Here is a 13,812-nt window from a genome sequence, read left to right as displayed (position 1 = left end):
CATGACAGACATTTTGATTGTGGTGGTTCTACCATTGCAGAATAGTCTAGATTTTAAGGTGCACTGATCTAGCGGCCCCTCAGCTTATTTCAAAGAGGGGATCCATGATAGCTGATATTAACAGACTGACAATAGAGAGCAATATGAGAGGAAAGATCAAATTCTTGTGAGCCTCTCTTCCTGTCCAAAGGAACTGCAGTCGTGCCTCACCTCAAGGGAAATCCAATCAACATGGGTGGAGGACATCAGTGTCTGAGCCGGGACAGGCAGTTAAAGACTCTGAGGACCCTGCTAGGGGTCACCCAGCACCTAACACAGGACACTGCGGGATAATGAAGGGCAAGCGAGGTGAGGCGTGGAAAAGGGTGGGACTGGGAGAAGTAGACGTGCAGAGAGGAGGGACGTAACAAGATGATTGCATGTGTTGCATGATTGCATATGTGCAAAACACGTGTGTGTCGGGCTCATCAAACACCTGAATGCAGGAGGAGACTGGGGAGGAGGAGTGATGGAGGTTGGCACTGAACTTAGAGATATAATTAGCTTGTGCTCGGGGTAATCCTTGCGTATTCTTTTTTATCTAAGTGCTAGAAACAGTGGCTCTGAGGTCAGTGCTCTTGGAAGTGATTCTGGTAAAATTTCAATCACAACACAGACTTCTGTTTCAGACATTCCCTGAATGACTCAACTCCTTGACACGCTACAGTTGAATCGGTAAGCTCTCCTACACATACACACACATACACACACACACTGCTCTAGCCGACACGTCACAGTGTTGTATCTGCAGTGTTCAGGTCCCCTACATTTAATTCCCACTGCAGTCCTGTCAAATCTTTCTGAAGACAAACAAATACTGTGTGGAGGTGAGTGAACCGTACACGTGTCCGTTCCCTCTCATCTGCTTTGTATTCGGTCCAAATTACTGCAGCATGCTATGTGCATTTGTCCTTGCGACGCAGTCCCCCCAACTCCCTTTCTCGGGCGACCCCCACCCTCCACTCCTCTCCAATCTCCAATCCTTGTATTGTTCAGGACACGTACAGCAAGTTTGGCAAAGCTGTCCCTCTTCTAATAGCTTAGATGACTGACTGCCTTAATGCCTCCTCTTTTTTAAACTCCCTCTGTCCTTTCTCTCTCTGTCTTTGTCCCTCCGTGCTTGAGTAAATGTCCATAATCTACCTCAGCTACATCATGAAAGAGAAAATGAACATGCACCAAGGACTTTTTGGTAAACAGGAACACTGCATGTATAAAAATGCCAGTCTCTCCATTTCAAGCTACTTGGAGTTAAACAAAAAAATAAAAAAGTTGCAAAACGCCCCATTTGCGAAAATGATCTCAGCAAACCTCCACATGACATTCTGATACATCTCCATCCAAATCCACTCCTGAATCAGACCGTTAAACACTTCACTAGATCACATTTCTATTTTAAAGTGATCATTCGCTCTGCCTCCACTCTGCTGCCACTTGGACAGGAGGGACAATCACGAGGAAGCAGATGGTCACACAGGAATTGTCCCAGTGATGCCCTCCAGTGTCATTTTCCAAAGGAATGAGCAGGGATACATTTTGACTGTTTAAGTGCCAAAGGGTAACGACATGTGGCCAACTATAGACTAAACGCTTCATCAAGGACATTATCATCAGCAAAGCAAAAGCAGACTTTTTCAGACATAAATGCCAAAAATTCACAGATAAAGATTCTTAATTATGAGTGTTTCCTGCTGTCTTTGTGTTATCTGATAGTGAACTGCATATATTTAGCTTCCGAAGTGTCTGTCAAACAAAACAAGGTGTCTCGTGACATCACTTTGGGTTTTAAGAAAATGTGGTGGCTGCTTTTTTTGTTTGTTTTTTATAGTTTTCTCACATTTATGTATTAATAGATTAATTTAAAAAATAATCTGCATATTATTTGTTAATAAGAAATAATCCTTTGTCGCAGCCCAAGTGTAGATGTGGCTGGAGATGCTCACAAATTAAAGAGCCAGTTCGCTCCAGAATTTAAAATGCATAGTTTACTTCTTAGCTGTAGTGCTATTCATCAGTGTAGATTGTTTCGGTGAGAGTTGAAGCTCAAAGCGCCAAAAATAAAAGATATTTTGGAAAAACTCAACAACGTCTCCTTCCAGCATTCATGACCTGTTACTCAAGATAATTCATAGACCTTGTTGTGAGCAGTTTCATGTGGGAACTGTTTTCTTTCTACTTAACTACACCTGCCAACTGTATCACCGACACAGGAGTAGCATACATCTACTCATGTACAAGAGGCTCATGCTCGTGACCGTGCAAGATGTAGATATTAATGAGCTATAACTTTAGCTAGCTCGGTGGTGCAAGGTGAGCTAGCAGTAGATGCTTGATTCCATCTGCATGGTGATACGTTGTTTTTTTTTGGTAAAAAAAGAAAAAAGTTTCTGCATTAAATTGCTCAAAATAAGATCTGTGGATTAATTTGAATAACCAAGTTATGATTTCTGGCAAAAGACATTCCTGTTGAGTTTTTCAAACCTAGTTCTATTATATTCGAGGGAGGCAGCAATCTTTACGGCTGATATCTCCTACACTCTTCTAATTATACTAAATAATCTCAAGTGATATTTAGCACTACAGAAAAGAGGAAAAATATGTATTCTTGATTTTGGGTTGAACTGTGCTTTTAAAGTTCTTGCTTTTGTAAGATGAAATTTTATCTAAAATCTACTAAAAAAGCTCAACCACAGCATTCTATAATATTATTTAATAATATATTTTTAACATCATTAGTGCTGAGATAATTAACTGGTTAATTGATTAATTGATTAACAAAACAGTAACAGATCAAGAATTTTGATAATCTATTAATACTTTAAGTATAAAATACAATTCATTTCCTGGTTCTAACATCACAAATGTGCAGCTTTTTCTCATTATTATTTCAAAGGGAATATTGTTGGATTTTTTTAAGGTGTCTCAGATAAAACAAGCTATCTGAAGGCGTCACCTTTGGTTATGAGAAACTGCTTTTTTTTCACAATTTTTTCAGGTCATTCACTTGACCAGATTCATATTTCTAAAAGATCTATACAACCATAAATAATGCAATTATTTCTTTAGATTTCAGCACTAAAAATGATGGCTGATTCAAAGTCATGTTTGTAATGTCTCCTGTGAGCTAATTACCACTCAGTTTGTTGGTATAAGTCCTCCTCAAACTTGGGACGTTGTCATGTGTGAGAGTGATCTGCAGCGTTACATGTGGAGGCGTGTCAAAAGATGTGATTTATCTGTGTGCAGTAAGTGAAGGCTCAGCTGAATGGTTTATGGGCAGCTACACTTACAGACTACGGGCCAATGTGTGAAGGTGAGCGCAATGAGAGTGATTTATGTTCAGCCAGGTGGTCGAGGGGGTCAAATGTAAGATGCATGTTGTAAGGGAAGTGGGTAAGTGTGTTTCTATACCACATTAAGTCTCCCTTTAGTTACAGTATGTGCTGGATATTGCTTATGAATAATTGACTATCTTGATGCACTGAAAGGATTTTTGATTCAGCACGCAGTTAAAACTACTTTGTCTCCATGAGCACACTGCGTACTTGTTTGTTTACATGTGCTTATGTGTGTGGCGGCCTGTGCGATTATAGTACACAATACACTGCTCTCGTGCGATTTGACAAGATTTGCCCCATTTAGAGAATTCAGACTCCCACCACTGTAATCGGCTCTGGCACCATGTGAGCTCTCCACCATGCCAGTGTCCTGAATCATTTTGATTCCAGAGCATAAGAGCAAAATGTCCAGGGTTTACCACAAGGTCCAACTAATTGACTGTCAGCACAGTGGTGTGGAGCGCTGATTCAGCACTTAACCAGCACGGCTAAATGGAGGAAGGAGGAGGAAGATGATGGCTGAGAGGGACATAAAGAGTAGAAGAAAGGTATTTGGAGTGATGGGAAGTTTTGCAACATACAGTATTACATGTTAAATGCATCTGTCAGAAATTGAATGTGATACTTAAGCCATCAGTTGACATTAATACGCTTTCCTTGCCAAGAGTTAGATGAGAAGGTCAATACCACTCTCACTCTCATGTCCGTGCGGTTAAAATGAAGCTGGAGCCAGCGGCTGCTTGGCTTAGCTATAAGCAGTTAGCTTTACTTTTTTATATTTTTCCAGTTTTAATGTATGTAACTTGTTAAAATCATGACAGTTAGAAAGATGTGGTCATTTATCTCTGTATAAGTTGAAAGGTTATGCCAATTTTCAATTTTTATTGGAAATCCAAGATTGCTACACATATGGCTGCGAAACGCACAATATTTTGACTTGGGAACATTAAATTTTGTTTGTTTTGGATAACAAAAAATAAGAAAATGTATCAATTTTTCTCACTTATTTTCTATTTATTTCTATTTCGGTAGAAAGATATATCTACCAGCACCTTTAAAACTCACTTAAATCTGTTTTTTTAATCTGTGGGTAAACAAACTAATGTAAAAACTGAAATTTGAGGTGTTTTTCCAATTTTTACACCCTTTTGAGTAAAGCTGCAATGCCTAACCAATTAATCAATTAGTTGTCAGCTATTAAATCAATTGCCAAATCAGTCGCCAAAACAATCAAAAAAAATTCCAGCTTCTTAATTGCGAATATCTTCTGGAGTTTTTTTTTTTACTCCTCTATGATATTAAACTGAATATCTTTGAGTTGTGGACAAAAAGGCAATTTAGAACATCATCTTGGGTTTTAGGAAAAAATGATCAACATTTTTACTGAAATATTTGCCATTTTCTGGCATTTTATGGACCAAAAAACTAATCAATCACTTGAGATAATAATTGCCAGATTAGTTGTAATTAAAATAATCATTAGTTGCAGCCCTACTTTAAAGGGCTTCTGAGGGGTCTGGGGATTCTCCACCAGGAAATTTTAAGTGTCAAATCCTTCATTTCCTGCATTGAATGCACTGAATTAAAAAAAAAAAACAACAAATTTGTACCTTTTCTGCATCATTTCAACCAAGCATTCTTGCTTCATCTTATTTCAGTTTTTTGGCAGATTACAATATTGTTTTTGAGGTTGTGTACTGCAACCATATACTTTCCCAGAACAGTCTATGAGTCGATTCTAGCAGTTCATAAACAAGTGTTCTCCGTTACTTTTATGTATTTATTGGAACCGGTAAATGCACGTGTTAAATGGGTTGCTAAATATGAAGTGGGACGTGTAGCCTGTGCCCCCCTAAAATCTATGCCTATGCACTTTTCTTTAACACAGAGATCATGTCTCTGCCCTTGTTATGGGACATCAAGCATCTATCCAGTAAAGTATCGCCAACAGACGGTGCTCAAGTTACAAGGCAGCAAACCGGGGACTGTGACTTCCGAGGATGCAAACACAATATGAGAAGGCCTGCGGTACAAAACATTGTCAGGGAAAATTGAAACAGAACACGATACATTTACCAATTGCAGGCAGAGGAGAAGCAGGTTGACTAATTAGCTTGAGGAAAACAGTTTACCTTAATAAACTTAGTGAGCACTTCACAATATCCCCCCTTAATCCTTTTCTTTCTCTGTCAAGACAGGTTTGGCGTTTCAGCTATTTTCAGACTTGTATTTTCTAAGTATGCGCTAAATGGACGTACAAGTACATAGTCCCGTCCTTTCACCAGTAATGGAGGAATAGATTTGCCACCAGCGAATGAAATTAAGGCCTCCTTTCCCTCTCTTTGCTATTTTCAGATGCAGCCCACAGGGAGAGGCATAAGAATGGAAGTTGGAAATAGGCCTTTCAGCAGGGTCGAGGTTTGAATGGAAACAACTTGGAAGCACGAATACCAAACCCCACTGCTGAAAGTAAAAGTTTAATTCAACGCACTTAAGACCTTTCAGTTCACAAAAGAGCACCGTCATCTCGATTTCACATCATCGCTGACACCCGGGACACTGCGAGGGACACTGAAGCTCTGAGGTTCAAGACGGGACATTTGTTCACCAAGAAGAGGGAACCTCTTTGTGGCAGTTTTAGGGTGAGGCTTTTTAAGATACAGGTAATGATAGTGGCAGCTGTGATGTTAACTCTCCCTGGAGCATAATGGGCATAAACAACACATAACAGAGGAATAAGAAATGGCAGAGCCCAGGGTTTGTTGTCCTGCACAGAAGGTTCGCTGTCACCTTCACCACAGTTCCCATTAAGCTCCGATCAGAGTCAGGAGGAACTGTACATGAAATTACGTGGCTCTGGGGCAAACAAAACTAGCGCAAAAAAATCTCACAAGACTATTCCAAATTAGAAGTGACCTAGTATATAGTAAAGTGTCTGATACTGGTTAAAATCAAATGAGGACAGCATGCTTTGTTGAGAGTGTTTTAGTTGGAGAAAATTTTAAACCCATGCAGAACTCATCTTCTCTATCACAAGGTCTTCTCCCCTAAAAATGTAACACAGTGTCCCAGACAAAAATGGAAACATCATCCAAACCCTGCCCTGGGCGATCTTGATCAGCCAACACCATATCTATATGTACACTGACACCTATATCAATATAACTTTTTTCTATTTTCTGTCCACCACAGTGATTTTCTACCCAGAGACGACCTGTTCTGAGGCTGCCCAGCACAGCGGCCGGTCACATTTGTGTTTATGACAGCATTGTACACTCGAGCACTGAACGCTGTGGAAAAAGGACAGCAAACAATGAACCACAAGACATGACCTTCAGGGAGAGAGGGGGGGGGGGAGCTCTGGACACAGTGCTGCTCCCCCGAAAATGAACCAGATACAAGCATACAAAGTCCGGTTTGGAGGGGGGCAAAGGGGCATCTTGTACATGCTGAGCTACAAATGGTGCTTTGTCAGGGGATTGCTGACAAAGACAACTGTGCCCTTCTGGTGCAAAACTGACCAAAACACAGCTAAACGTGTGGGACAGTGGGACAGCATTATGAGACACCATGCATATAGGCAGCAGTGGCATTCATATATAAGTTGTTTTTTAAAAAAAAAGAAGGGTAAAGCAGATTTTAGAAAATTCTGCATCTCATTTCTATTAATCAAATAATTTACACTGTTTTAAGCTACAGTATGTCACATTCATTCATCTTCCCTTATTCAGACATTTTGCAAAGCTGCATACTTAATATAGTCGGCTTAGGGAGGTGGTCGGTAGTGAACGGGTCAAACAAACACAGGACTTTCACCCAGAGAGGTGTTTGTGTCCCATTTGAAACCATAAGTCAATGTTGAGTTATTGAAATTATATTTGTTATGTGATGTTACATTTGTAAAATAACTTATTTAAGTGAAAGATTTTTTTCTAAATAATTAGTGTGAAACCTTAACCTAAACCTTAAGAAACTGCTCCCAATGCCAACTGGAATTTCATGGGCTGATAATGGCATTCTCAACCTACTAGTGGGTGATGCAGGACACTGGTAACTTTTGTTGTCAAAATTATAAATTCATCGAGACATTTTGATTTTCATTTACAGTTTCTGCAGTATTGATACACCAATACCAGCTGCGCTTTCTTGCTGTCTCTTGTTGTTAATGTTTGCTACAGTCATTCTGCTGTTCTTTACTACTAATCAAAAGAAAAAAAAGTTGTCCTCATGTTAAAGCCTTGTTATATTTATCTTTTGATGAAAATGTTATGCTGTCACTGTCAATTTTACCCCTGTGGAATCGAGAATAGTATCAAATAATAATTTTTATCAAAGTAAGAAATACCAGTATTGTGACTACTCCTTACCACTCACTTACTTACACCTGATACATTTAACAACATTTTAACATTCCTTTCAGTAAATGTGCCATTTTAACTTTCTTAAAGATCTTTCTATCTTTATTTTCCGAAAAGATCTATCTTAATGGTTATTTTCTAGTGATGACTGGGGATGTCAACAGTTAACTGTCGGTAAACCACTGAGAATAGTTTTGCCTACCCAGAGAGCAGGCAATGGGCACCATGTTTACATAGAGAAAATAAAATAAAGGCAAGACATTTACATTACAAAATATTAAAATTTCACCACCATTAAATGGTGCAGCATAGCTCATTGAGTCAATGGAGCATCGGACTAAAAGGAAAGGCCTCTTGCATTTCAAGTTTTGCCTTCTTTTTTTCTTAAAAACTAACATTCATTGAGTGTAATATTAGTTACTGGCTAATGGGTGTCATACTATCACTAGCTAAATTAACCAAAAAAGACGTCCCTAACTATGACCATTAAACAGTCCACGTTGTCTTAGCTGCATGGCAAGATCTATGTCAACCAGGCACAGATCAATAAAGGAATCAGATGCAAATCGTATCGTATAACACCTCATCAACCACAATCTAATACATCCATAAATTTTGTCAGTGGGTTACCAGTCGTGTTACCATCCAACAGAAAACATTACTCCTTGTTAGCTTTTTCATATTTTAAGAGGTCATCGAGAAAAAGAGAATGGCTTTAAAAACAGACAAAAAGAGAAGATAATCAATTGATTATCAATCAATAGGCAGGCAGGAGAGCCGGGGTAGGAAGACTGAATGGCTCAAGCCTTCACAGATAATCGAAGACGAGGGTCCCCACCCCCATCATGCAACGTCTTTCTCCCTGTGGTTGTCACCTCCTCCCTGTTTATCTCAATACCCCTCTTCCTCCTCTTCCTCCGTGTCCCTCTCAGGCTCCCCTTCAGTCCCCCATTCCCTCTATTCTCCTCCACTATCTCACCCCTTCTCCATTTCCCTCACTCCGTCTCTCACTCTCCCACCCCCACTCCACCTCTTTTCTCTTCCTCCATTGCTCCCCCTCCTCTCTCCCGTGTCTACTGCAGCAGAAAAGCCAGCACAGACACCAGCATGTGTGTGTTTGTACATGTGTGTGCTGCTACGGTAGATTCCACAAGCGAGCTTCACGCGATCATGAGCGGTGAAGGAGGTGGAATTTTAGAAGAGAGAGGGGGGGGGGAAAGCCCTGCATACGTGTCGAACGCTCTGATCAAAACATTGATTGCTGACGCGTTACATCACAGCCATGCAAACAAAACCCCCTTAAATCATTAGAGTAATGTCTCTCCTCCTGTCTCCCTTTATTTCCTCCCGTCCCCCGCTTCCTCCCTCTGTCCCTCTCTCTCATCTGTCTCATTGTATTTCCACATCAGCATCTCATTTTTCCCCTGTCCTAGCCTCTCTCCATCTCTCTCGTCTTTTCACTCCACATATAATTTGCATCTCTCAGGACCGTAAAGGTTCTGCCACGTTGGACTGGATACTCTTAGGAAGGATGGGAAAAAAAAAATAAGTGATCTGGGTCACAACACTATTTGATGTATAGCTCTGTCATATTGGACCTACAGAGAGAGACAGGGATGCGTTCACCCACAAATAGAGCTGGTGTTGTGCAGCCACTGAAATGAATCCCACCTTCTACCTGCTCTGTACTCTGCATACCCCCCCAATGTGCCGTCACAAACACCACTATCTGCAATCATCACACTCAATGAACGTTAGTTTTTGTTACGATTCATGAGACCTTGGCCACTGTAACCAGTGCATGTGGTGTGAAAGTGATCATTACATAATATACAGCATTCTAGCAGCTAGGCAGCAGGTACAGTAGCTTCAGTCTGAGGAATGCTGCAAATCTTTTTGCTGTATGATTATTCGAAATTCAGCACAACATCTACCAAACATGTCAAGCACCTTTTTGCTTGTTATATCTATTATGTGATTTGAAATTCCAAAACCTAAAGCCATCTCATGCAACATTTGGACACTGCAAACCCAGCTATGGGCTGTTTTGTTGCATGGAGCAGGGGTAGAGAGGTGGGATAGTGAGAAATCAATCCGATTGAGAGAGTGACACTTAGAGAAGCACTTCCTGCCTGATCCCAAGTCCAGAGAGGCGGATCAAGTGGCCTAAACCAGACTATCTGTCCGTCACAGCTCGATGCTTTCCTCTTCCTTTGGAGGAAACTGAATCCAGGTATGCAGATCTATACCTGGTGCCAGAAGAGGTGTGTGTGTGTGTTTAGGAATAGTGTGACAATCACCAATTGTCATCTCAATCATTGCAGATACAGTATGTATTGCTGAGTGTGCAGTGATATATGGTTTTAATGTGTTTTTGTTAAGACATTCAGCTATTTTCAGCATGATGCTATGAACTGGCCACTGCAGGTGTCTGCTGACTGTCTGGTTTTGCATGTGCACCTACAGTGTGCATGCATTCACAGCGTCATAACAGCAAAAATAGTGCCAACAAAAAGCCCCGGACAGGGTGCAAGACAAGGATGATCAAACTATATCACTTAAAAAACAAATCAAAGCAGCTGTGATCAAGCAGCTGGATCTGTCTGTAACTGGAGGGTCAGAGAAAATAAAAAGCCCACTGTAACTGTTTTCATGATCAAAAACACAGTCAGGGGTACTTGTTACTCCTATACCTGTATGATCAAATGCCGTTTGCTTTTAAGAGGTGAAATCATTCAATATTTACATGAAAACAATATAGGGTCTCCCAGAATAGGAGCAAGCTGTGCGTAACAGCAATAAAGCCCGTGCGTAAAAGACATGTTCAACTGGGACAGCCAAGAAAAGCAAGAAAAAAAAACCAAGCTGTAGCAGTACCACGGGCAAATGTGGGAAAGGACTTTAACACAGATGAATCGTGTAAGCGTCCTCAGTGCGGTGCTACAATAAATAAGACTGAAATACGGCGCATTGATGTGCATCGTAAACGGACAAATATGACCTAATGAAGGCGTTTGGATGCAGGAGGCGCAGCGGATGGCGCGTTTGGGGGCTGATATGTATTAAAGTAGCAGAATGTAGCTATAGGAATTATGATGGCAATAAAAACGGCATTCAGTGTGAATGCAGCTCGTGTGAAACATGTAATATATCAAGTATGAGACATGGGGGTGATGTGTTTGATAAAAAAAAAAGAAGAAGAACCAATAGCCTAGATATAGCTACCATACTATTTTTTCCATTTTTCCTATGCCATCAGCATTAATTATTCAATGTCAGTAAATCTATGAGCTGCCATTTAATACAAGCTATCCTGTCAGGGATTACACACATAGCGACAGTCCGCCTGCAGCTAATTATGAAGGACCGCTTTCAATGATAATGTGGCAACAACATTTAAAAAAACAAAGTTTTAAAACTTATCATGACTGAGACAGTGCTTTAAAACATCACGAGCAGAATATGCAACAGTATAGAGACAAGTTGGTCCCTCTAGGAGAGACTGGACTCACCCGGGCATATTTGGAGGAATACGGGTCTTCAAACAGTGCCCATATTCGGGGCTGCCAGGTTTTCCACCAGCCCGCTTTCCTTGCGTCCTCCTGCATGCACAATCTTTTCAAGTCCCCGTCCGCACCGCCAAGCGCCGGCTCGTCGTCCGGCGCGTCCGGCTCTGGAGTCTCGAAGCTGTCCAGCGCCTCCTCCGCATCCCGGTGCTGCCGGTAATTCATCCAGCAACACGCCTCCACGTCCGTCTCATCGATGCCCCAGAAAGCCAGCTCCTCTTCGAACAGGGGACCGCACACATCGTTGGGACAGTGCAACTTCCCGGTGCGGTAATAGTTGAGGATGAAGGAAAACACTGACGGGTGGCGGTCGAAGAAGAACTCGTCTAATTTGGGGTCGTAGTCGAAGTTGCTGAACGCGTCCGGCTCGGTGAGCCACGACAAGCGGGTACCAGGCAACGTTTTTAGGGTGCTCCGGTAGGTCTCATGCCGCACCCCCCCGCAGTTTATCACGATTTTCTCGCTTTCCGACGGACAAGTCATGTCTGCGCTGTAACATGCTTTGTTGGACGACTTGTTCCCACCCTTGCGCCCTTTGAAAGAGGATACACACACCGAACTGAGCATAGAGGACCGGGGGGGAGGGAGAGGATGAGAGAAACCGAAGGGAGGAGGAGGGAGGAGTCTGAGGAGTCTGCGAGGAGAGAAAAAGGGCAGAAATTTTAGCAGAAGGGAGAAATAGATGTGGATTATCAACATTGCAATACAAAAATCAAAGAATCATGCACTTATGGCAGCTGTATGTGCAATCAGTCACTTGATAATCAGCTGATGGAAGGGCAAAAAGATGACCTTGTGCAGGTGCAGTGAGTGAAGGGGGGGTGGGGGGGGCAAAGTTGTTTTTGAGCATCCTGGAGCAGACAGATGCAACTTGTGAGTGCAACATATGAAGACAGGTGAGCAGATCATGAGTCAGCATCATCACAGGCTGATAGTTGACACCATGACAAGACCTGAGGAGGTATTGTGATCTGACAACGGCCTTCACTGAACTGCTATTCCAGCCATCACTAGACTAACAATCTCTAAATTGATCTGGCATTCAAATCCTCTCCCTAATTAGTGAGACATGGAAATCCCCCCACATCCACATGCAGCAACCCTTTTCCTTTGGGGACAAGAGTGTGTGAGGAGGAAAAGAGTGACAAAAATTGGGGATCCATCGCCCTGCTTCTTCCCCCTCTTCCCCAAGAATGCCTCTCTGACGTAAGGTGGCGCAGCACCGTGTGTGTTTGTGTGCACGAGCATATGTGTGTGTGTGTGTGTTAATTGCCTCCCGAGAGTGCGGTGTCCGTACTAATGTTAGATCTCCTCAATCAGCCTGTGTGCGTGTTACACACACTGCTGCAGCCCCCTCCGACCGCACTGAGATTCATGCGATGCACAATTATGTCAATGCTCCCTCTGCCACTTCTTCTCCTTCTCCCATGCACTGCGCGCGCGCGTGTGTGTGTGAAGACATGTAGAGAGGAGGAGGAGGAGAGAGGAGGTAGAGACTAGGGGGGGGGGGGCTATAAATCGGATTTTTAATGGAAGAATCGAAAAGGACAATGAGGAAAACAAGGCAGACAAAAGACCTGGAGCTGGGGACGAAAAGAGAGAGATGTGGCAACACACACACACACACACACACACACACACACACACACACACACACACACACACACACACACACACACACACACACACACACACACACAGACACACACGCGCTACAGTGTAATATTGTCTCTTCCCAATTAATGGAGGAAGGGGGCTGGAGAGAGTGTGTAGAGGGGGAAGGAGGAGGAAGAGCATCGAAAAGGAGAGTGCACTATAAAAGTGAATGAATTCTGCTGCAGTAAAAAGCCAGAGTTATTTGCCCCCTCTCTCTCCCTCTCCCTCTCTCTCTCACACACACACAAACGCACACACATACATACACACACTCAGCGAGGTCAGATTATTCGCCCGCGAGCTGCGTTGCCATAGGGGGGGGGGGCTCGCGGTGCTTCAGAAAAAGACACGCTCTCACAGCAAAAAAACAAAAAAAAAACGTACATGCGCCGCATCTATGTTGTTAACCTTTTCTCTATTCAAAGAAATGCACCACTCTTATCCTCCCCCCTCCTCTCATGTGCGCTCTCACCAGCCCTCCCCCCAGTCTCTCTCTCACTTTCCCTCGCTCGCTCTCATATTCCGCATAAAGGAATCACATTTCATTGAAGGAGAAGAATCAAGGCTTCATTTCTTTCCTCCTCTTCCTCCTCTCACAACATATTCCTACTCAGTGCCCCTTCTGTCTCATACTTTTCTTCACTCCTGCTCTTTCTTTTCTCCATTTTCACTGCATTTCTTTCCATTTCTCCCCTCTCTTGCCTCACTCAGCCTCCTGTCCCGTTCTCTCCCCCCTCCCCAAAGTACTTTACTTTGGGTCAACTCTCTCCTCCTCTTTCCCCCTCAGACTTTTGCTTCCTGTGATGCAGGACACTGCAGTGTTTCTTTTTGACTTGTTATTGGTGTTTGCTCTGT

General features: G+C 42.4%; 1 protein-coding gene across 10 annotated transcripts in view; it reads right to left on the bottom strand.

Moving 5' to 3' along the window:
* The window catches only part of kcnc3b (potassium voltage-gated channel, Shaw-related subfamily, member 3b), a 68,269-nt gene that overhangs the window by 41,366 nt on the left and 13,091 nt on the right, over positions 1-13,812 (bottom strand). For all 10 annotated transcript variants that reach the window (XM_042508495.2, XM_042508497.2, XM_042508496.2 and 7 more), the window contains exon 2: positions 11,248-11,935. In XM_042508495.2, the coding sequence (XP_042364429.1) occupies positions 11,248-11,868 (621 nt within the window). In that variant the 5' untranslated portion in view covers positions 11,869-11,935. The remainder of the gene's footprint in view (positions 1-11,247; positions 11,936-13,812) is intronic.

This window comes from Plectropomus leopardus, chromosome 19 (assembly GCF_026936395.1).
Source record: "Plectropomus leopardus strain MGB_pleo_1.0 chromosome 19, ASM2693639v1, whole genome shotgun sequence".
Classification (NCBI taxonomy): Eukaryota; Metazoa; Chordata; class Actinopteri; order Perciformes; family Serranidae; genus Plectropomus; species Plectropomus leopardus.
The sequence above is the reverse complement of the archived record's forward strand: the minus strand, read 5'-3'. Positions and strand labels throughout refer to the sequence as shown.